The 23,519-nt window shown below is 45.8% G+C and overlaps 1 protein-coding gene across 1 annotated transcript in view; it reads left to right on the top strand.

The window, feature by feature from the left end:
• The first annotated feature begins 260 nt into the window (after nt 1–260).
• The window catches only part of LOC120943915 (vomeronasal type-2 receptor 26-like), a 36,626-nt gene continuing 13,367 nt past the window's right edge, over nt 261–23,519 (top strand). The window contains exons 1-3 of the mRNA XM_040357592.1: nt 261–535; nt 12,309–12,600; nt 15,443–15,986. Of these exons, the coding sequence (XP_040213526.1) occupies nt 261–535; nt 12,309–12,600; nt 15,443–15,986 (1,111 nt within the window). The remainder of the gene's footprint in view (nt 536–12,308; nt 12,601–15,442; nt 15,987–23,519) is intronic.

Below are 23,519 nucleotides of genomic sequence, written 5' to 3'. Positions count from 1 at the left end.
GGATGGCTTCAATGCGTTGTTGCGTAATGTGCTTTGCGCCATGAGATATGCAATGTCCCAGGAAGACAACATGGGAAGAGCACCACTGTAATTTCTCTTTTGAGGCCTTGCATCCTTGTTGAGCTAGGTACACCAGAAGGCTCACAGACGATTGTTCCGCTGTTTCCTGAGAGGGGGCACAGACGAGCAAGTCATTCACATATTGGAGAACCACAACCAGGTCCGGGTGGGGGTTAGGCCAGTTGGAGAGGATAAGGGACATGGCCTTAGTAAACTGGTTGGGCGAGTTCTGTGCGCCTTGTGGGAGAACAACCCAGGTATACTGTTTTAATGCGTGGGTAAATGCAAACAAGTACTGGCAGGAGGGGTCCAATGGGACACTAAAGAAGGCATTTGCCAAATCGATGACAGTGAAAATCTTTGCAGATGGGGGAACCCCAGACAGAAGAGTGTGCGGATTGGGGACAAGTGGCGTCTCCAAAACGGTGGCCTCGTTCACTGCTCTAAGATCCTGTACCAACCGAAACTTATCCGGGTGACCCTTGGGGGTCTTCTTTTTAACAGGAAACAAAGGGGTATTGCAAGGGGAAGTACAGGGTATCAGGGGACCATTCCCCAACAAAACTTCAATTTGCTCAGTAATCGCCTGAGTCTGGACAGGTTTGAGGGGTTATTGTGCCCTTCTGGGAAGAACAGCTCCTGGTTTAAGAAGGACTACCACCGGGGGAACTGACAACCTACCTACATCCTCCGGGCCAGTGGACCAGAGGCAGAAAGGTATTTGATCAAGGAAATGGTCAGGGATAGCAGTTGGCGAAACCTGCAGGGCCATCAGGAAGGGGAGGGAACATAATGCTGATGTGTCACCCTCACTCAGGGCAGTGGACACGGAGATGGACCCATCAGCATTATATAAAATGGAGGCCTGAAGCCTGGAAAGAACATCTGCACCCAAGAGATTGAGGGGACAGGTGTTCGAAACCACGAATCTTGCCAACAATGCGGGGGTAGTACCCACCTGTAGAGGTCTCGTGAGGGGGCTGGACCGAGACTGACCGTCCACTCCCACACAAGACACATCTATAGAGGATAAGTAGGAGGGGTCAGGGATTTCTGCCTCCCGTATGACACTATGACAAGCACCTGTGTCTACAACAAATTTGGTGGGGCGACCCTCTATTGGGATCAAAATGTTTGCTAGAGGACCCGCCCCTGACCGGGTTGTGACGGCCATTATCGGAAGGGAAGGGAAGGAGGCAGAAGACACAGGGTTGCCGTTTTCCTATTTAATGGGTTGAGGGTGCTCCCCTCGAGGAGGAGGAGGAAAAGCCCTGGCAGTCTGGCGCTGCTCATACCGGATGTCCGGGTACTGATCATACCTGGAGTCCGGGTACTGATCATACCTGGAGTCCGGGTAATGACCATACCTGAAGTTTGGGTTCCGATCATACCCATACTGTCATACTGGGGGGCATCTTCTAGGCTGTTGGGGGGGGGCTACAATCCCTCCTGAAGTGACCCTGAATCCCGCAATTAAAGAAAATAATATGGGCTCTCCGGGGCTGGCTGGGAGCCACAGCCAGTGGGGGGTCGGGAGCCACAGTTAGTGGTTGGGCGGGAGTTACAGTCATTAGGGGTGTCACCTCTGGGAGTGGTTGTTGTACTTCCAGACCTCTTGCAACAGGCAATACGGCATCTAAAGATAATGTCCTATACTCTGGACGGGCCACTATCAGTCCCTTCCGTATCGGTTCTTTCAAACCTGCGACGAAAGCACTTGACAGCATTTGATAATGAATGAATGAATGAATGAATGAATGAATGAAAAATTTATAGAGCGCAACACATGCGAACTGAATCGCTTCTGGGCGCTAGTTGTCTGTGACTCATGACCTCAAAAGAGCAGAGTTTTGATCCGTCTTCTGAAAATCAGGTGGTTTTCCTCCAACCGAATGCTGGTTGGTAAAGCGTTCCATAGTCTAGGACCCTGGAAAGCAAACCTTCTTTCTCCTTTGGACTTGTATTTAGTTTTTGGTATCCTGACCAGATTTTGGTCGGTGGATCGCAAAACGCGATTCGAATTGTGAGGTTCTATCTTGTCGCAAAGATATTGCGGAGCCTTCCCATGGATGCACTTATGTGTCAGGCAGAGTGCTTTAAATGCAATTCTGTCTTTTACTGGCAGCCAGTGAAGGGTTCTCAGCGAAGGTGAGATTGATTCCCATTTTTTTTTCCCAGTCACCAGTCTGGCGGCCGTATTCTGTACGACTTGCAGGCGGGAGATTTGGTACTTTGGGAGTCCGAGGTACAGTGCGTTGGCATAGTCCAGTCTGGAGTTTATGATTGTTCCCACCACGACTGCTACGTCTTCTTTAGGGATAAATGGAATAAGTCTGCGTAGTAGGCGCAACAGATAGTGCGCTCCGCTGACTACTGACCCTATTTGTGCGTCCATTGTCATGAAGGTGTCAAAGATGACCCCGAGACTTTTGACTTTGGAGCTAGGGTTGATGATTTGCCCCAGAATGGGCGGTGGAGTCCAAGTTGTTACCACTTGACTCTTTCGGCTGGCCTGAAACACAAGGAGTTCTGTTTTAGAACTGGTGAGTTTAAGATGGCTATTGGTCATCCAGTTGTCAATCAAAGCAAGACATTTCTCTAAACTTGGATGATGATTCTTTTTGTTGCAGATGCGAAAATACAGTTGCGTATCGTCTGCATAAGAGTGATAAAGTAGTTCTTGGCTACTGATAATATCAAAGAGAGGGCGCAGGTAGATGTTGAAAAGCACCGGTGACAGGGGGGATCCTTGGGGGACTCCACATGACACCGTGCGCCTCTCAGACGTGAAAGAACCCAATTTAACTGTTTGTGAACGGTTTTCAAGAAAGGAAGAAAACCATGGTAAATCACCTTCTGCAACTCCTGCTACCGAAGCTAGTCGCATCAGTAACAGTTTGTGATCTACCGTGTCAAAGGCTGCGCTTAGGTCCAGCAGAATTAGGAGACAAGATTCTCCTTCGTCTGCGGCCTCGAGGGCGTCGTCCCATATTTTAAGTAAGGCCGTTTCAGTCCCGTGTCCGGGACGGAAGCCTGATTGTAATGGATCCAGTAGGTTGTGGGTATCTAGATGCTGTTGCAGCTGTTGTACCACTACTTTCTCCATTATCTTAGAGAGAACGTTTAGGCCTGTTATGGGGCGGCGGTGAATTGGGTCCTTGGGATCCAGATTCGGTTTTTTCAGGATGGGCTGGATTATGCCCTCTTTCAGCATGGATGGCACTATGCCTTCCTTAAAAGATTGATTTATAAGCTGTGTGATGGGTGGTGCCAGAATGTCGGCACAATCCTTCAACAGCTTAGTAGGGATGATATCATAATGAGCTTTGGTATGTAAAGAAAATCCTAGATCAGTAAAGACCTGAGTGAGTCTCATGTAAAACTTTTCCACTGACTCCGTCGGGTCTTGCATCACATCCTGAATGCTAGTGGCCTGATCTGCTAATTTACCCCTAGCCCAGTCCTGTAGCTGTTCACAAAACACAACCCCTGAGTTATATGAGACCTCGCTTGCTAACCGGGCATTATTAAAATGTTTCTCCATTATGGGCCAGTATGCATCTCCTGCTTTCATTTCACACAAGCTAACCAAAATCCTTCCATGCCAACGAGTACGTCTTTTGGATATGTGCAATTCTACGATAAAATGGCATGGGATGTAACTCGGGGTCAGGGAGAGAAACTACTAGGGTGGATGCTTGCGAGGGGGAAAAGGAGGCATACCTGAGCGGAGCGTCTGGCAGCATACGGCCGAGCCCCGAATTCCAGGTTATTTCGTCCTGCAGGCCCTGGGTTCTAAACCTCTCAACAGCACTTTCCCAATGAGAACGTGCTGGGTCATAGGAATGTAGGCTGGGGGGTGGGGGTGGTAGTGCTGCAGGAGGGACTAGTGCCCTAGCAGGGGTAGACTGAAGGGGCCCTGATACTGGAGCGTATTGAGCGGAGGCAGTGGATGGCTGAGCCAGTGAGTCCGATACTGCAGGCATCACCGGGACGACGGCCGGTGGGCAGTAGACGCTGCCATCTATGTTCAATACTGGACATAGGGGATAGAGAGGTGTGGGTGGGGGGTTTGCGAAACAGGAGGTGGGCCTGTTTGCAAGGGGGAGGACTTCTGGGGGAGGTCCTCCTGCATTCGTGGCAGAGCCCAGGGCGGTCAGGATGTGGGAGTCCGGACCTCCCACATTCCTTACATGCCCAGTTGGAGCCACCCTCATAGGGAGGGGGCAGGATTTTACCTTTGTGATATACATACATCAGCCGCTCCTTGTTCTGCATTTCCTGTTCCACCCACCCCTCATCCATCAGAGATTTAGCCACGTGCAACCAGGCCTCAGCCCCAAAAATCAAATTACTATTAGCCAACAAGCCCTTATTTTCAATTAAGCACAAGGTCATAGGCTAGTGTGCCCTCAATGGGCCTCGTAAGCCGGGGACCCATTCTCAACCCTCCCTTAGTTAATGCACCAGCAATGGGCTAAAATCCAGCTCCCCAACAGAAATATTAATTATGCAAAATGGGAGAGAATGTTAAAAAGAAAGAGAGGGAAGTAACTAAGGTAAAGAAGAGGAGGGGGGGTGAGAGGGGTGTTTCGGCAGTGAAGGGGTTGACAAGAAAAAAAAGAAAATGAAGGTGAACAAGAAAAGGCGGAAAAAAAAGAAAAGAAAATGGAGGAGAGGAGGGGGGGTGAGAGGGGTGTTTCAGCAGTGAAGGGGGTTGATAGAAAAAAAAATGGAGGTGAACAAGAAAAGGCGGGGAAAAAAGAAAAAGAAAATGGAGGAGAGGAGGGGGGGGGGGTTAAGTAAAAAGTAAAAAAAAGAAAGAAAAAACTTCAAACTTCTGTAAATCAAAAACAAAAGTCAGCAACAACAGCAGTTGATATATAGAACAAGAAAAGCCAGATACAGGGGGGGATATTGAATCAGAGGAAGAAGGGGGGGGGGTTTGCAGAGGCGGTAAAAAAAAGTGAAGAGAGAAATAGAAACAATTTCTTCCCAGCAAACAAAAAGATAGGTTTGCTATAAGAGGGAGGGTGGATAAAGAGTGAGAGAGAATTAATTACTTTCCCAGCATAGAAAGAGTTAACTAAGGAAAGAGAGGGGGGGGTAATAGAAACAGGCGGGAACAAGGGGAGAGAGGATGAGAGAAAATTCCTTTCCAGTCAAACTAAGGGCATACTTATGCTAGATAGAAAGAGAGGGAATTAATTACTTTCCAGCTCAGAAAGAGTAAACGAAGGAAGGGGGAGGGGGGGTTATTTGGAGCTGCTGAGAAAGAGGGGGAAGATAAGAGGGAGTTTTGTAGCAGCCAGCAAGGAAAGGGTTATTAAGGCAGGCTACAGAAGAAGAGGGGGGGGGGGAATATTGTGACAAGCAGGAGAAAACAGGAGAAAGACAGAGCAGGTAGACACAATCGATTAGACACAATCTGTTAGACAGAATATTTTATAACATTCAACCATCAATAGGCCAGGCACAGTCTAACAGACGCACAATTAGTATAACTTTAAGCACCAGACAGTTAAAATATCAGTGACAATGTCTGCATTAAGGGGTAAATATTATCTACACAAATTTGTCAGGGCGTCAAAAAAAACGTTCTCTTTGTTCAAATACGACAAGGCACCTGCGACTCTTTCGCCCTATCTAAATCGTTCTGTGCAAAGAGAATTTGACCTCCACATCACACATTTGTATGTATAATAGATTGCGCACCATCTGTACTGGGGGGATTTGATAACGTTCTCTTTGTTCACACAAATACGACAAGGCAACTGCGAATCTCTCGGTTCGCCCTCTTTAAATCGTTCTGTGCAAAGAGTATACACACTCAGCGTGGCAGGGCACCTGTGACTCTTCACCCTCGCTTACCACACTGTTCCCAGATAAGGAAACTGTGCCAGTCCCTCCTCATACAGACAATCGCCACATTCAAGGTGACATAGAACACAGAACATAGGACACAACAGAACATATATTTAACATCACAGCAGGCAGAGTAGCACAATGGGTTCTTTTTCAAAAATATACTTTGTTCAAGGAGTTACCCACCTTTTCTTACCTGGATCAGCAGAATGGAGTGTGAGAAAAAAAACGTGGGTGAAAGAGAGGGGGAGAGAGCCTGCAAACTGTTTAGAACACGGCAAGAGCAATAAAAAAAATTAAAGTGTCTCTTACCGTGTGCATGTTCAAACAGGGTCGTGCCCAACATCACTGTGCCCATTGCAACCTCAATGTGCCCATTGCAACATCAATGTGCCCATTACAACATCACTGTGCCTAATACAACATCACTGTACCCAACATCTCTGTGCCCATTGCAACATCACTGTGCCTGACATTACTGTGCCCATTGCTATATTACTGTGCCCAACATTATTGTTCCAATTGCAACATTACTGTGCCCAACATTACTGTGCCCATTGCAATATTACTGTGCCCAACATTACTGTGCCCATTGAAACATTACTGTGCCACTCCCCTGGAGTGCAGAAGCCAGGAAAGGAGAGATGCAGCGCTGGTGGAGAGGCCGGGAGTACCAAGATGGCCGCCGGAGCCTGGGACTAGGCCGAAGCCGCGGTCTGGATTTGGGGCTGCCGCCGTGCAGGAGAACACCGTCCTGCCCTCGCCCGGTCGGAAGCCCGTGGAGCAGGATCTGCGAGCAGTGAGGTAGCCAGACACCAGGGAGACCAGCATACAGTGCTGTTAGAGAGGCCAGGAGGAGCAAGATGGCCACCGGATCCGAACACTAGGCCGAAGCCGCGGCCTAAAGCCATGCAGAGGAGCGTTGCATCGTTCAGGCATGGACACTGACTCAAGTATAAGCCAAGGGGGGAATTTTCACCCTAAAAAAAAAGGGCTGAAAAACTCGGCTTATATGAGTATATACAGTATATCCCGGAAGGTTGGGTGGAAACTTAATCTGACCCAAATCCAAGTCTCACCCCTACTCATAATTTATTTAAAACCATATCAGTTAGTAAACTAAAAACAATTTGCAAGGAGGTCAGAAGTAACAATATCCATTGTTATCTCATGACAGATTTATTTTAGCAACATTAAATATGATTTTTTATAAAAATCAATCAACAAGCCACATATAATTCATCTGTTAAATATATTGTTTACACGGTCTCTAGCCTGCTTGGTTCACTCAATATAAGATCATTGAATTGATTGAGATCAGTGAATTGATTCAGGATCCATGCACAGGGCACATCTATGTTGTAGTATATCACTTTTACAGATCTGTGATTTTGTGGTTTAAGATGATCAAAATGGGACAGTGAGAAAGCTAAGGGATGGACGGTCATTCTCTCTTTCTTCAGGTTATGTTATGTCTCTGTGTGTTATTATCACCACAATGTCAGAAACTAAGTTCCGGACCTCAATGTTTTATCACAATCAGGCAATATGTCTTTGACACGAAGTATGTCTATGAAGGTGACTTTATAATTGGTGGAATATTCAGCGTGTATTATTTTGCAGTACATGCAAAGTCAAGTTTTTCAAACTCTCCAGTGTTATGTATGGAGTAAGTACACAATATATACTTAATTTATCTATAAAGTGTATGTAAGTCCTAACAATGAATTGATTTGATTTGTTCCTTTATGGTCTGTTAAATATACCATTGTAAGCATTTGTTATACACTATGGGGCAGATCCACATACAATTGTGTGGGCGCAGCGTATGTGAGATACGCTACGCCGCTGTAACTTACTTTGCAAATCTTTGAATCCTGAAAGAAATTGCCCTGTAAGTTACGGCGGCGTAGTGTATCTCTGGCGGCGTAATTCAAATGCGGCGAGTAGGGGGCGTGTTTCATGTAAATGAAGCGCGTCCCCGCGCCGAACGAACTGCGCATGCCCCGTCCGTCAAAACTCCCAGGGTGCATTGCTCCAAATGTCGCAAGGACGTCATTGTTTTCGACATGAACGTAAATGGCGTCCAGCCCCATTCACGGACGACTTACACAAACGACGTAAAATTTTCAAAATTATACGTGGGAACGACGGCCATACTTAACATTGAGTACGCCACCAGATAGCAACTTTAACTATACGCCGGAAAAAGCCAAACAAAAACGACGTAAAAGGATGCGACGGCCTCTCGTACGTTCGTGGATCATCGGAAATAGCTCATTTGCATACTCGACGTGGATTACGACGTGAACGCCACCCAGCGTCCGCTGGAAAATTGCATCTTAGATCTGACGGCGTACTGAGGATCTAACACAGATGCCGTCGTATCTTGTTTGGTGGATACCAAAACAAAGATATGACGCGCAAAATTTGAATTTACGCAGCGTATCAACAGATACGCCGGCGTAATTTCTTTGAGGATCTGCCCCAAAATTACCAAAAGTATTGGAACGCCTGCCTTTACACACACATGAGCTTTAATGGCATCCCAGTCTTAGTCCGTAGGGTTCAATATTGAGTTGGCCCTCCTTTTGCAGCTATAACAGCTTCAACTCTTCTGGAAAGGCTGTCCACAAGGTTTAGGAGTGTGTCTATGGGAATATTTGACCGTTCTTCCAGAAGCGCATTTGTGAGGTCAGGCACTGATGTTGGACGTGAAGGCCTGGCTCGCAGTCTCTGCTCTAATGAATCCCAAAGGTGTTCTATCAGGTTGAGGTCAGGACTCTGTGCAGCCAGTCAAGTTTCTCCACCCCAAACTCGCTCATCCATGTCTTTATGGACCTTGTTTGTGCACTGGTGTGCAGTCATGTTAGAACAGGTAGGAACCATCCCCAAACTGTTCCCACAAAGTTTGGAGAATTAAATTGTCCAAAATTTCTTGGTATGCTGACGCCTTAAGAGTTCCCTTCACTGGAACTAAGGGGCCAAGCACAACCCTTGAAAAACAACCCCACACCATAATCCCCCCTCCACCAAATGATTTGGACCAGTGCACAAAGCAAGGTCCATAAAGACATGGATGAGCGAGTTTGGGGTGGAGGAACTTGGCCTCAACTCGATAGAACACCTTTGGGATGAGTTAGAGCGGAGACTGCGAGCCAGGCCTTCTTGGCCATATCAGTGCCTGACCCCACAAATACGCTTCTGGAAGAATGGTCAACCATTCCCATAGACACACTCCTAAACCTTGTGGACAGCCTTCCTAGAAGGGTTGAAGCTGTGACAGTATAGCCGCAAAGGGTGGGCCAACTCAATATTGAACCCTATAGACTAAGACTGGGCATACATGGTCGAATTTCCTTTTGAAAATCAGAAATTTTGTGCGTTTTGTGATCTGATGGTGCCATGATTGATTTCAAATTCGACCAACCAAGCCTTTAATTTCACCTCATGTTGTTACAGAAAATAATTTTCTTGGCTAGGGATCTTTTCTTTCTGGGAATTTTCTTTTCTTGCAAATGTGCATTTCTTTTTCAATTACATTTCTCACACGATTCTCCGATCTTTGTTTAGAAAATTGTTTGTTTTAAAAAACAAATTGCAACATGTCCGATTATGTAAATTTGATGGCCACGCGAAAATCGGCTGTTGCTGCAGCCCACTATTGGTGCGAAATTCAAACGAAAATGCTTAGATAAGGTTTTTGAAAAAAATGTTTTTCGAAATTCGACCCATGTATGTCCTGCCTTAAGCCTTGTACACACGGTACAATTGTTGGCAGGGGATTGTCAGGGGATTGTCTGTTGACAGACTGTTGTCATAAAATCTTACCGTTAGTATGCTCCTTTTGACAGTTGCCCAATTTTCGGCCAACAAATTTGGGTGACATGCTAGTAAATATTACAATGGCTTGACATCAGATTTTCGTATGGTCAATACACAAATCCGTCACACAAAGTCAAAAGTACAAACACGCATGTTTTGAATCAATGCTCAACAAACACGAGATTAGCAGAAGGGGCCCAAAGTGTGGCTCTCAAGAGCTGAAATTCCTTGTAGTACGTCACTACGTTTGTGTTTGTGGCACGATAATTGTGTACCATTATTATGCAAGGCAAAGCAGTTTTCTCTCACCTGGACTTCATGGTCCATGTTCCGATACTCTTCTGAGTTTATCTCTTGGGCCGAGGGTGGCCTGGATGATGTGACCCTGACGCCATGATGGAGTGATTCTTGTCCCTTGACTCTTTTCCCCTGTCTCTCTGCCCCCCTCTTTGTCTGCCCACGCTTCTTCTCCTTCTCTTGATCTCTAAATACTTCCTTAGGAATCTATTGAGCTAAACGTATCATGGCCTCGACCCGCTTAGTGTTCCTGATTCGTTATGTGACCCCATATGTCTTATTTTGCCTGCAGACTCATGCATTATCTCCCCTAATATGCCATATGCGGCGCAACACTGACCCCCTCACAAATGCGAGGTTGGTGGATGCAATTAATGTTCATATTATATATCTGGGGATTGTTTAATTGAAAGGCCTTGTAGTGGTCCGCGTACACATGCTCTCGTTCCCATTTCTCAAGTATCTTGGACATGAGTTTGTTATGTCAAACACGTTGCTTACTGTTGATGTAAGTGTTTTCACTGTATGTAATGTTTAAGACGTTATCTGTCTATATGTTTCTTCCTTTTCTTCTTATGAATAAAATAAGATTGAATTATGGAAGGCAAGATCCTGGCACACGCTCTTTTGACAAAAATCAGACGCTCAGTTGGCCAACTATCGTACCCCGTGTACGAGGCTATAGACTGGGATGCCAATTAAGCCCACGTGCATGTAAATGCAGGTGCCCCAATACTTTTGGTAAAATAGTGTATCTTCTTGATAAGAGCACCTGTTGATCCTGCCAGAAATCCAATGCTGTTAACCTTTACAGTCTGTTTTGCACACCCATGAATGAGAGTTCCTGCTTGTGTGACAGCCAGTTTGAAGGCATTCTCCTTTGCTAGCCTTCATCCGGGCTTTAATCCTCCCACTGATATGAGGCACAATTCTTCCCACTGACGCCAACAAGGGGGCACAATTTCTTTCACTGATACCAATGATGGGATACAATTACTCCTACTAATAGGGGCACTACTCCTTATCCTACTGACTGCAAACTCTGAGGCCATACAATATTTACTCTCACCATTGCTGGGCTTGGGACATTTTCTACCCCCGCTGGCCGCAATCCGGCCCTCCTAAAGTCTGAAGGACAATAAACTGGCCCTTTGTTTGAAAAGTTCAGAGACCCCTGAGCTACATTATAGACTTGTTTTTTTTTTTTTTTTGCAGCAGTAATCATTTTTAGCATTAATTTTGGTAAAGAAAACATCCATTCAAAGTTGACCCAAGATGTTTTTTTTTCCTCATCAAAAATGGAGCTCCAGTGAACTTTTTAGCAACACATTTTGATTAGTTAGCAAACTTAACACTTAAAAAATGAAATCTTTGGCCCGTATTCTCGTACCTCGGTGCATAGTTATGCCGGCGTAGCGTATCGAATATACGCTACGCCGACGTAGCGCAGAGCGGCGAGCACAGTATTCACAAAGCACTTGCTCCCAACGTTGCGCCAGCGTAACGTAAATTCTTCGGCGTAAGCCGGCCTAATTCAAAGTAGGTGGAAGTGGGCGTGATCCATTTAAATGATGCGTGACCCCATGCAAATGATGGGCCAAATGAACGGCGCATGCGCCGTCCCGTGGAAGCATCCCAGTGCGCATGCTCAGAATCACGTCGGAAATACTCCTTAAGATACGTCGAATCACTGCCTACGACGTGAACGTAACCTACGCCCAGCCCTATTCACATACTACTACGTAAACGACGTAAAATATGACGGCTGTTCCCTGGTCCATACCTTAACATGACTTACACCTGCTTTATGAGGCTTAACTTTATGCCGGACATAAGCCTTACGCAAACCGCGTATATGATGCACCGGGCGCAACTACATTCGTGAATTGCCGTATCTCCCTCATTTGCATATTTGCAATGAGGCGGTCAGCGTAAATATGCGCCCAAGATACGCCGGCGTAGGAAAGTTACGTCGGTCGGAGGAAGCCTATTTTCAGGCGTATCTAGTTCTATGGGCACGGCGCATAGATACGACGGCGTACATTGACACTTACGCGGCGTATCTCGAGATACTTCGGCGTAAGTGCTACGTGAATCCGGGCCTTTATGTTCAAGGAAAATAATTGCTGTGGGTTAATAAAAGAGCCTTCACAATGACATACATGAAGTGGGGGTAAAATCTATGTTGTTTTGTTCGTTATATTTTTTTCATATCACCATCATAATATCATCATATATTTCTCTTCTTTTTTTCTTTATAGACCTGTACCTCGTTACTACAGATATTTCCTGGCTTATGTGCTTGCTATTCAAGAGATCAACAGTAACTCTGATATTTTACCTAATGTGACTTTGGGGTACCATGCAACTGACTCCTGTAGACATGTGGTTAAAGCAATAGAGGGTGTATTGTGCATTTTATCTGGACAGAGATATGCAGTACCCAACTACTCTTGCCAAAATCACGACAATCTAATTGGTATTATTGGAGATCAATCTTCAGACACATCTTTGCACATGGCTCAGTTGTTAAATATTTATGGTTACGCACAGGTATTAAATAGCAGGGCCCTTACATCCATTTACTTGTACTCTAGGGGGCAGATTCTGATAGAGATACGACGGCGTATCTCCTGATACGCCGTCGTATCTCTGAGTTCCGTCGGTCGGATCTATGCGCCTGATTCAGGTTCCGCATAGATCCCCCTAAGATCCGACAGGTGTAGGTGACTTACACCGTCGGATCTTAGGCTGGAATCTCACGCTGGCCGCTAGGTGGCGCTTCCGTTTGTATATGCGAGGAATATGCAAATGAGGAGTTACGCCAATTTAGAAACGATTGTCGTTTGCGTTCGGCTTTTTCCGGTGGAAAGTTACCCCTGCTATATGCGGCGTATCCTATGTTAAGTATGGCCGTCGTTCCCGGGTCGAATTTTGAATTTTTTTACGTCGTTTCCGTAAGTCGTTCGCGAATACAGATGGACGTAATTTACGTTCACGTCAAAACCAATGACGTCCTAGCGACGTCATTTGGAGCATGGGTCTCCAAACTGCGGCCCGAGGGCCAGATGTGGCCCTTTGCTAGCCTTTATGTGGCCCTTGGGGTACAATTCCTTCCAATGATCTGAGGTTCTATTTCCCATTAACACCAACAATGGGGCACTGTATTTTCTACGGATACCAATGATGGAATACTATTCCTCCTACTAATAGGGGGGAATACTCCTCCTATTGACCACCAACCCTGCGGCCATATTTATTCTCACTGATTTTGGGCCTGTGACATTTTCTGCCCCTGCTGGCCACAATCCGGCCCTCCTAAAGTCTGAAAGACAATAAAGTGGCCCTTTGATTGAAAAGTTTGGAGACCCCTGATTTGGAGCAATGCACGCTGGGAAATTTAGCGGACGGCGCATGCGCAGTTCGTTCGGTGCGGGGACGCGCCTGATTTAAATTTTACACGCCCCCTAGCCGCGGAATTTGAATTCCGCCGGGGATTTACGATACGCCGCCACAACTTTAGAGGCAAGTGCTTTCTGAATAAAGCACTTGCCTTAAAAACTTGTGGCGGCGTAACGTAAATCAGATAGGTTACGCGGATCTAAAGATCCGCTGACCTATCTGAATCTGGCCCCTGGGGTTCTTCTCTACACAAATGTGGTCACTTTTTGAAAAGAGCTTGCTTGTGCGGGGCTCCACTCACAAAAGCTGTTTAATGCCAAAATAAATAAGATAACAAACATGTCATACTTACCTCCGTTGTGCAGCCCGTTTTGCACAGAGTGGCCCAAACCTTGTCTTCTGGGGTCCCTCGGCGGCTTGTTTCGGCCCCCCCCCACATCAGCTAACCCCCCTGGGAAGTGCTTTCCCAAGGGGGTTACCTTGTGGGCGCGCTCCCGAGTACTGTAGTCGGCATCCATAGCCGCCAACTACAGGATTTGGCACCCCGGCCCTCTCGTCATTGGAGTTGATTGACAGCAGCGTGAGCCAATGGCTGCGCTCCTATCTATCTATTTAATAAAGTGCAGAGAAGCCAGGGCTCAGGTAAGTAAACGGGGGGGCTGGGGGGCCTGTAAGCATCGGATGTTTTTTTCACCTTAATGCACAGAATGGAAAAAATGTAGCTGCCCTGTGAGAAATAATTGTGAAAAATACTAATATGACTATCTGAGGTTTCATTGAATACCATTGGCGGTGTTGGAATCCACATACTAAAGGCCCAGGCTTGGGTTTCAGCCGCAAGCTATCCTTGCTTGCCATCTGGTAAGCGTGTATCCCTTACGGTGTTTGCACTATTGGTGGTGGATGTTTATTTGAATCACATAAGAAGAGATTGTGTGGACTTATTGCAATAGAGTTGTTTTTGGCATCTTTTCACTTATGTGTCATTTATTTCTTTATAGTTTTTATTTGCCAATACTACTCATATTAGTATTTTTCACAATTATTTCTCACAGCGCAGCTACATTTTTTCCATTGTTATTTTGTGTGTATTTCACTTTTTAGTTGCTGTTTTTGTCACTGTTACAATTAGCGTGGTATTTTCTTACTTTTTTCTAATGCATAGGATGCATTAAGGTGAAAAAACACATGCTCGGAAACAATTTGACGCATGCTCGCAAACATTGAACTTCATTTTCGCGGCTCGTCGTAGTGTTGTACGTCACCGCTTTCTTGACGGACGAAAGTTTTGGAGAACTTTTGTGTGATCGTGTGTATGCAAGCCAAGCTTGAGCGGAATCCCGTCGGAAAAACCATCCAAGGTTTTTTCCGACGGAAAATCCGATCATGTGTACGCGGCATAAGACCTAAACCTTTTGTTGCTTTGCCATTAAAGTGGAGGTTCACCCGGAAATGTAAATTTTTAACCTTAGATTCATGCTCATTTTGTCTAGGGGAATCGGGTAGTTTTTTTAAAATCTAAGCCATACTTACCGGTTTTAGAGGTACATCTTCTCCGCCGCTTCTGGGTATGGGCTGCGGGACTGGGCGTTCCTACTTGATTGACAGTCTTCCGACAAGACGAACGTCGGTGCGCAGGCGCCGTATAGAGCCGCACCGACGTTCGGCTTTTTTCTGCTACTCGTGACGTGATAGATGCGACCGTCGGAAGCCTGTCGGAAGACTGTCAATCAAGTAGGAACGCCCAGTCCCGAAGACCATACCCGGAAGCGGCGGAGAAGATGCATCTCTAAAACGGTAAGTACTGCTCGGATTTTAAAAAAAATACCCAATTCCCCTAGACAAAATGAGCATCAATATAAGGTTAAAAAAATTTTTTTCGGGTGAACTCCCGCTTTAAGTCAAGTCTATCTGCTAGCACCCATACAAAACTGAAATGTCAGTAACCACTCACTCTAAACCACCTGCTATTATATTCTTTTTTTTTTATTAGATCAGCTATGGTGCAACAGATCCTCTTTTAACCAATAAGCTGTTCTACCCATCCTTCTTCCAAACACTCCCGGGTGATCAGACCCAGTGTCTGGCAATCATTAAGCTGTTGAAACATTTTGGTTGGACATGGATTGGTGTTATTACATCTGAAGATGATGCTGGAGAGAAACAAAGTCAAGAGCTAACCCAACAGGCCGCTGAACATGGCATCTGTATTGAGTATACAATAAGCTTACCTTCTGGTCAGACCAGCAAGCGACGGTCTACCCTAAATAAGAGAAAACAGACCCTTTACAGTTCGACTTCTAATGTGGTTGTACTCTGTGGCACCGTATCATTGTACCCAATATATTTTATTGAAAGTGAATGCAAGTTTGGTCATGTAAAGACATTAGTTGTTTCAGCAAATCCAATTCCTCATCTTCAACTTAATGCAGAAGGAAAATCTTCACTCCATGGAAGCCTGATATTTTCACCAAACACTAAAACAATCCCAGATTTGAAGAGATTTTTAGAGGAGACGACCGTAACAAATAATCCAGGTAATACTTTACTGGAATTCATCACTGCAATTTACTTTTACTGCGCAACTTCCGATCCCATACTTAACAAGGCGATTGAATTCTATTATGGAAATAAACTTCACAAATGTAACCACAGTATTTATTTAGCTAGACTCCCCAAATATATATATTACACTGAGTGTTTTGGAACAGCTTACCAGGTTTATCGATCTGTTTATGCCATGGCACACGCTCTGCATGAAATGCTATTATACACATCGAAGAACCTTAATTCGAACAAAGACAACTATAGATATATGCTAAAGGTGAGGCTCAAAAATATATGCTAAGTGAGGTTCAAAATGATCAGGGAGTTAACCATTGGGAGCATCATGAAGCAGTTTTTTACAGACAGATATCTAGCAGTTGTTTAGACATGGTTGTCCATTTGGGATGTGGTCTGGACACCTGGAGCTAAGCTCACAATCAAGTGACTTTCACTGGAACCCATAATAGATGCTTAAGGGTTCCTGCTTAGGCTATCAAGGTCTGATGAGTTGGATGCCGTTGATTGGTGAGGGTGCAGGCTGAGAAGAGGTCCGTCCATGGGTGTCCGCTCCATAGGGCAAGGGGGGGCAATTGACCCCCTCTGAAAAATCGAGAAGGTGTTGAAGAGTCTTGCGCTGTGGGCTGTCTGAGCAGTCCCGGGCCGGATGTCACACAGACACAGCGAGCAGAGTGAAGCCACCTCCCCCTCCAGTGTTTGTGTACACAGGGAACCTGCTGTGCCCATGCCGTGCTGATGGCTGATCTGAGGTACTGAATGGGATGGGGGGGGGGTCCATATGTGCTGAAGTGGGGTTTGTGCTGAATGGGGGTCCATCTGTGCTGAAGGGGGGGGCTGTGCAGAATGGGGGGGGCTGTGCTGAAGCGGGGGTCCATCTGTGCTGAATGGAGGTGTCTGTGCTGAAGGGAGGTCTATCTGTGCTGAAGGGAGGTCTGTACATTCTCTAGGCTATATTTATATGGGCATGGAGTGAAGCTGAATTATCTCAAGAGCTATTTCACACTGCCAGCTGGCTGCGTTATCAGTAAAGTGCCGCTTTACCATCGTTTTAGCTGAGCTATTTGGCCGCTAGCAGGGTGCTTTTAACCCCTGCTAGCGTTTGAAGAAAGGGTTAAATGCGACTGTGTATTGCCGCTGCGAAAGCACCCCCCCCGAAAAAATTTCAGCGGACGCCCATGGGTCCGTCCAGACCCAGAGCACACTGCAGAAAAAGGAAGAGATATCCCAGCCGCCGCACACCTCACCCGACCCAAATGGTTAGCAGGTAAACGCAGCCTCAGCTTGATTCATCAAGTACCACATTCCCAACACGTTTCCCTGCACCCTGATGCTTAATCATCTCCATGATTAAGCCCAGGGACGGGGCGAAACACATTGGGGGACATGGTCTAGGTGAAAAAATCTGAGGCTGCTTTTACCTGCTAACCACTTGGGTCATATGGGGCTTGTGACCAAGCATGCCTACATGATTAGATGTTTCACTTGGTGGCAGCAGCCATGTAAACACTGATCTGAAAACGGAAGTGGCAAAATTCCCATCACCTTTCGGCTCCATTCATCTCAGAAGAGAGGGAGGAACAGAAGCTCCTCGCTTTCCTCTGTGGGCAGCCGACTCGACCATTTGCAATGGTCCTGGGGTGGAACAGTGGCAGGTGGCAGTGAGAGGGGGTGCCCCCTTCCAAGTTATGTAAAACTGATTGGGTGGCTGTAGAGCCACTGGGATCACTTTTACCTGATACTTTCAGAGCTGTTGCACTTTGAATGACAATTGCGCAGGCATGCAACACTGCACCCTAATGACATTTTTAGAATTGTTATTCCTACAAATATAGGGCCATATTCTCAAAGATATCCGGCGGCGTAACGTATCTCGTTTACGTTACTCCGCCGCAAGTTTAACGGGCAAGTGCCTGATTCCCAAACCACTTACCTGTAAACTTGCGGCGGCGTAGCGTAAAGTCCACCCGCGGAAGCACTCCTAATTCAAATGATCCTGGTAGGGGGCGTAGATCATTTAAATTAGGCGCGCCCCCGCACCGATCGTACTGCGCATGCTCCGTCGGGTAAATTACCCGACGTGCATTGCGCTAAATGACGTCGCACGGACGTCATTTGTTTTGACGGTAACGTAAATGGCGTCCAGCGCCATTCACAGACGACTTACGCAAACGACGTAAAATTTTCAAATTGCGACGCGGGAACGACGGCCATACTTAACATTGAGTACGCCACCTAGGGGGCATGTTTATCTTTACGCCGCGTATCGCTTACGCAAACGATGTAAAAACACTATGACGGGCAAGCGTACGTTCATGAATCGGCGTGACAAGTCATTTGCATATTCTACGCTGACCGCAAAGGAAACGCCACCTAGCGGTCAGCGTAGATATTGCAGCCTAAGATACAACGGCGCTGGCCGTCGTATCTTAGGCATGTTTAAGTGTATCTCAGTTTGAGAATACACTTAAACATAGGACGGCCTTAGAATCGGACTTACGTTGGCGTATCTGCTGATACGCCGGCGTAATTCTTTGAGAATATGGCCCATAGCTTTCTTTTAGTGGTATTAACCCTTTCATGCCTACGCCTATGTATGAAATTTGGTGTTTACAAGTTAAAATCCATATTTTTGGCTAGAAAATTACTTAGAACCCCCAAATATTATATATTTTTTTTTAGCAGAGAATCTAGAGAATAAAATGGCGATTTTTGCAATATTTTATGTCACACGGTATTTGTGCGGCGGTGTTTTAAACACAACTTTTTGGGAAAAATTAACTTTCATGAATTTTAAAAAAATGAAAAAGTAAAATTAGCCCATTTTTTTTGCATAATGTGAAAGATGATGTTACGCCGAGTAAATAGATACCAAGCATGTCACGCTTTATAATTGCACGCACTCGTGGAATTGCGACAAACTACGGTACCTAAAAATCTCCATAGGCGACACTTTAAACTTTTTTTACGGTTACCAGGTTAGAGTTACAGAGTAGGTCTAGTGCTAGAATTATTGCTCTCGCTCTGACGATCGCGGCGATACCTCACATGTGTGATTTGAACACCGTTTTCATATGCGGGCGCGACTTCCGTATGCGTCTTCTTTGCTGCGCAAGCTCGCGGGGAGGGGGGCGCTTTAAAAATGTTTTTTTTTGTTTTCTTATTTATTTATTTATTTTTTATAATATTAAATTGTGTTTTTTTTTTTTTTTTACATTTTGATCACTTTTATTGCTGTCACAAGGAATGTAAACATCCCTTGTGACAGTAATAGGTGGTGACAGGTACTCTTTATGGAGGGATCAGGGGTCTAAAAGACCCCCGAGCCCTCCTTTGCACTTCAAAGTATTCAGATCGTCGAAAACGGCGATTCTGAATACTGTGTACTTTTTTAAATCGCTTCCGTGGTTTCAATGCGGAGACTGAATCAAAGCCGTTTACGGCTTAGTGTCAGTCTCCGCCTGGACACAGAACGCGACGGATGGAGGATCGGGTCTCCCGGTGGGACGGGAGGCCCGGTCAGAGAGGCGGCGGGAGGGGGGGATGTCCCCTCCCGCTCCTCTGGCATAACAACCGAGCGGCTTTTAGCCGCATCGGTTGTTATGTTTGGATAGCCGATCGCCGGCTCTAAACAACAGTACCGGGATGATGCCTGCGGCTGCAGGCATCATCCCGGTATAACCCCCGAAAGCCGAGGACGCATATATGCGTTGCGTCGGCGTGAAAGGGTTAAATCACTGCTGGGTTTTTTATTTTTTGCTGAACAAATAAAAAAAGACGACATTTTGGGCCAGATTCACGTAGAATGGCGCAAAACCGCGCAAAGAAGAGTAAATCCCCCGGCGCAAGCCCGCGTAATTCAAATGAGCCGGGTAGGGGGCGTAGAGCATTTAAATTAGGCGCGTTCCCGCGCCAAACGTACTGCGCATGCGCCGTCCCTAAAATTCCCCGACGTGCATTGCGCTAAATGACGTCGCAAGGACGTCATTGGTTTAGACGTGAATGTAAATGGCGTCCAGCCCCATTCACGGACGAGTTACGCAAACTACGTAAAATGTTCAAATTGCGACGCGGGAACGACGGCCATACTTAACATTGGATATGCCACCTAGGGGGCATGTTTATCTTTACGCCGCGTATCTCTTACAAAAACAGCGTAAATTTACTGCGACGGGCAAGCGTACGTTCGGGAATCGGCGTAACGACTCATTTGCATATTCTACACCGACCTCAATGGAAGCGCCACCTAGCGGCCAGCGTAAATATTGCACCCTAAGATACGACGGCGCAAGTGTATCTCAGTTTGAGAATACATTTAAACATACAACGGGCTTAGATTCGGAGTTACGTCGGCGTATCTACTGATACGCCGCCGTAACTCTTTGTGAATCTAGCTTCTATTGTAAAAAAAAATTAAAATACGTTTTTTTTCTCCTTCATCAAGGCAGCACTGATGAGACGGCACTAATGGGAACTGATGAGTAGGCACTGATGAGGCTGCACTTATATGCAGCACTGATGGACACTGATGAGGCTGCACTGATATGCAGCACTGATGGACACTGATAGGCAGCACTGAAAGGCACTGATATACGGCAATAATGGGCACTGATACCCAGCACTGATTGGCACTGATAGGGCTGCACTGATAATCAGTTTCTCGGCTTTCATGTAATGAATCCAAACTATGATTGCAAGTGGGTCCAGTAGGAATGAGTAATCTATGGGGAAGCAAAAAGGGCCTCAACCTGAGCAGTTTTCTTTCAATAGTTTTTATTAGTTTTACATAAATTGCAAAGAACAGAGCCTGTGACAAATGTTCTTACATTAGTCTATAAAAACAAAACAAGTCAATAAAAGTAATAAGGCACTTAGCACATAGTACACAGCAAAAATTTTCTTTCAATTGGTTGAATAGAGAAACAAAAATAATATGAAAAGGTACAATAAGTGGTGATTCACCTTCGGTTTGATCATAAGTTCAAAGGGCCAGATTCACAGAAGAGATAGGACGGCGTATCTCCTGATACTCCGTCGTATCTCTTGTCGTATCTATGCGACTGATTCATAGAATCAGTTACGCATAGATAGCCAGAAGATCCGACAGGTGTAATTGTTTTACACTGTCGGATCTTAGGATGCAATACCGCGGCCGCCGCTGGGGGGAGTTTGCGTCGTAAACCAGCGTCGGGTATGCAAATTAGGAGTTACGGCGATTCACGACGGATTTTCGCGTTCGCTACGTCGCCGCTAGTCTAGTTTCCCGTCGCAAAGTTAGTCGTCGTTTTAGGTGCCCTAACTTTAGTCAGCAAGGGTATTGCTGTCTAAAGTATGGCCGTCGTTCCCGCGTCGAAATTTAAAAATCAACGTCGTTTGCGTAAGCCGTCCGGGAATACGGAATTACGCTACGCGCGTCGCCGTTCGAAAAAATGACGTCACGGCGCGCAATGCACGACGGGAGTTCGGAAACGGAGCATGCACGGTAGGTCCGGCGCGGGAGCGCGCCTAATTTAAATGGCACACGCCCATTTAAATTGGCCCGCCTTGCGCCGGAGGCCACCGGCGTAGGTTTTCATCGCAAGTGCTTGGTGAATCAGGCACTTGCGATGAAAAATTGCAGCGGTGTAACGTATCTACAATACGTTATGCCGCCGCTCTTGTATGTGAATCTGGCCCAAAGAACATAAGAAAAATACTACTGGTAAATGTGAACATATACAGTCAGATATCCTGAATAAGTTTAGATAGTGAAGCATTAGGGTATAAATCCCACCACATAAATGTAAGCCAGTTTGAAGAGCTAGAGAGTCCAGAGTACCACACCACCCAGGGCTGCCAGTGCTTAAAGGGGTTGTAAAGGAAAACATTTTTTTTTTCCTAAATATCTTCCTTTACCTTAGTGCAGTCCTCCTTCACTTACCTCATCCTTCCATTTTGCTTTTAAATGTCCTTATTTCTTCTGAGAAATCCTCACTCCCTGTTCTTCTGTCTGTAACTCCACACAGTAATGTGAGGCTTTCTCCCTGGTGTGGACCCTAGAGCGAAAATTTTGAAAAAAATTCAATATTTTTTACTTTTTGCTATAATAAATATCCCCCAAAAATATATAAAAAAACGTTTTTTCTTTCCTCAGTTTAGGCCGATACATATTCTTCTACCTATTTTTGGTTAAAAAAATCGCAATAAGCGTTTATCGATTGGTTTGCGCAAAATGTATAGCGTTTACAAAATAGGGGATAGTTTTATTGCATTTTTATTAATTATTTATTTTTTTACTACTAATGGCGGCGATCAGCGATTTTTTTCGTGATTGCGACATTATGGCGGACACATCGGACAATTTTGACACATTTTTGGGACCATTGTCATTTTCACAGCAAAACATGCTATAAAAATGCATTGTTTACTGTGAAAATGACAATTGCCGTTTGGGAGTTAACAACTAGGGGGCGCTGAAGGGGTTAAGTGTGACTTAGTATGTGTTTCTAATTGTAGGGGGCGGGGCTGGACGTGTGACGTCATTGATTGTGATTCCCTATATCAGGGAACAGACGATCAATGACAGCGCCACAGTGAAGAACGGGGAAGGTGTGTTTACACACACCGTTTCTTCAGCTCCGGGACCGATTGCGGGACTCCAGCGGCGATCGGGTCCCGCGGTCACGGAGCTTTGGACCCGGTCGCGGGCGTGCACCCGCGACCCACGGCTGGGCACTTAAAGAGGACGTACAGGTACATACTTGTTCCTAGCCAGCAGTGCCATTCTGCCGACGTATATGTGCAGGAGGCGGTCCTTAAGTGGTTAAAGCCCCTCTCCAATGCCAAGATTGGGGAAGATTTGACAAACTCTTGTATATTTTGAGGTTAGGTATAGAATAGAGAAATGACTTTAGTGTTTGTATGGTTCACTAGATAATATTGGGCTATTTGCCAGGGAACTTCCGCCAGCAAAAGTCCGATGTGAGCTTTTGGTCGTAAATTCCGACCGTGTGTATGCTCCATCGAACTTTTTCTGTTGGAATTTCCGCCAGCAAAAGATTTAGTGCAGGTTCTCTATTTTTCTGACGGAAAAAAATCTGATTTGAAATTCCGATCGTCTGTAGCAATTCCGACGTGCAAAATTACAACGCATGCTCGGAAACAATTTGAACATTGAACTTAATTTTTCTCGGTTCGTCGTAGTGTTTTAGGTCATCGCGTTCTTGACGGAAGAAAGTTCGGAAGAACTTTTGTGTGACCATGTGTATGCAAGCCAAGCTTGAGCGGAATTCCGTCAGAAAAACCATCCAAGGTTTTTCCGACGGAAAATCCGTTCGTGTGTACGGGGCATTAGTCAAATTCCCGGAATGTTTCATTAGATGGGCAATTTTCAGGTATCTATAGTGTTCAGAGTGGTGGATGGAGTGTTCTATTGAAGGGTTCGGAAAGTCTTGAATGCTGAGCCACCAAATAGGTCCTCCAGCGCGAAAATTCCACTGGAGCACCAACTCGCTAGGATAATACCAGGA

The sequence above is a fragment of the Rana temporaria genome, chromosome 1 (assembly GCF_905171775.1).
Source record: "Rana temporaria chromosome 1, aRanTem1.1, whole genome shotgun sequence".
NCBI lineage: Eukaryota > Metazoa > Chordata > Amphibia > Anura > Ranidae > Rana > Rana temporaria.
This window is presented reverse-complemented; position numbering and strand designations above follow the sequence as displayed.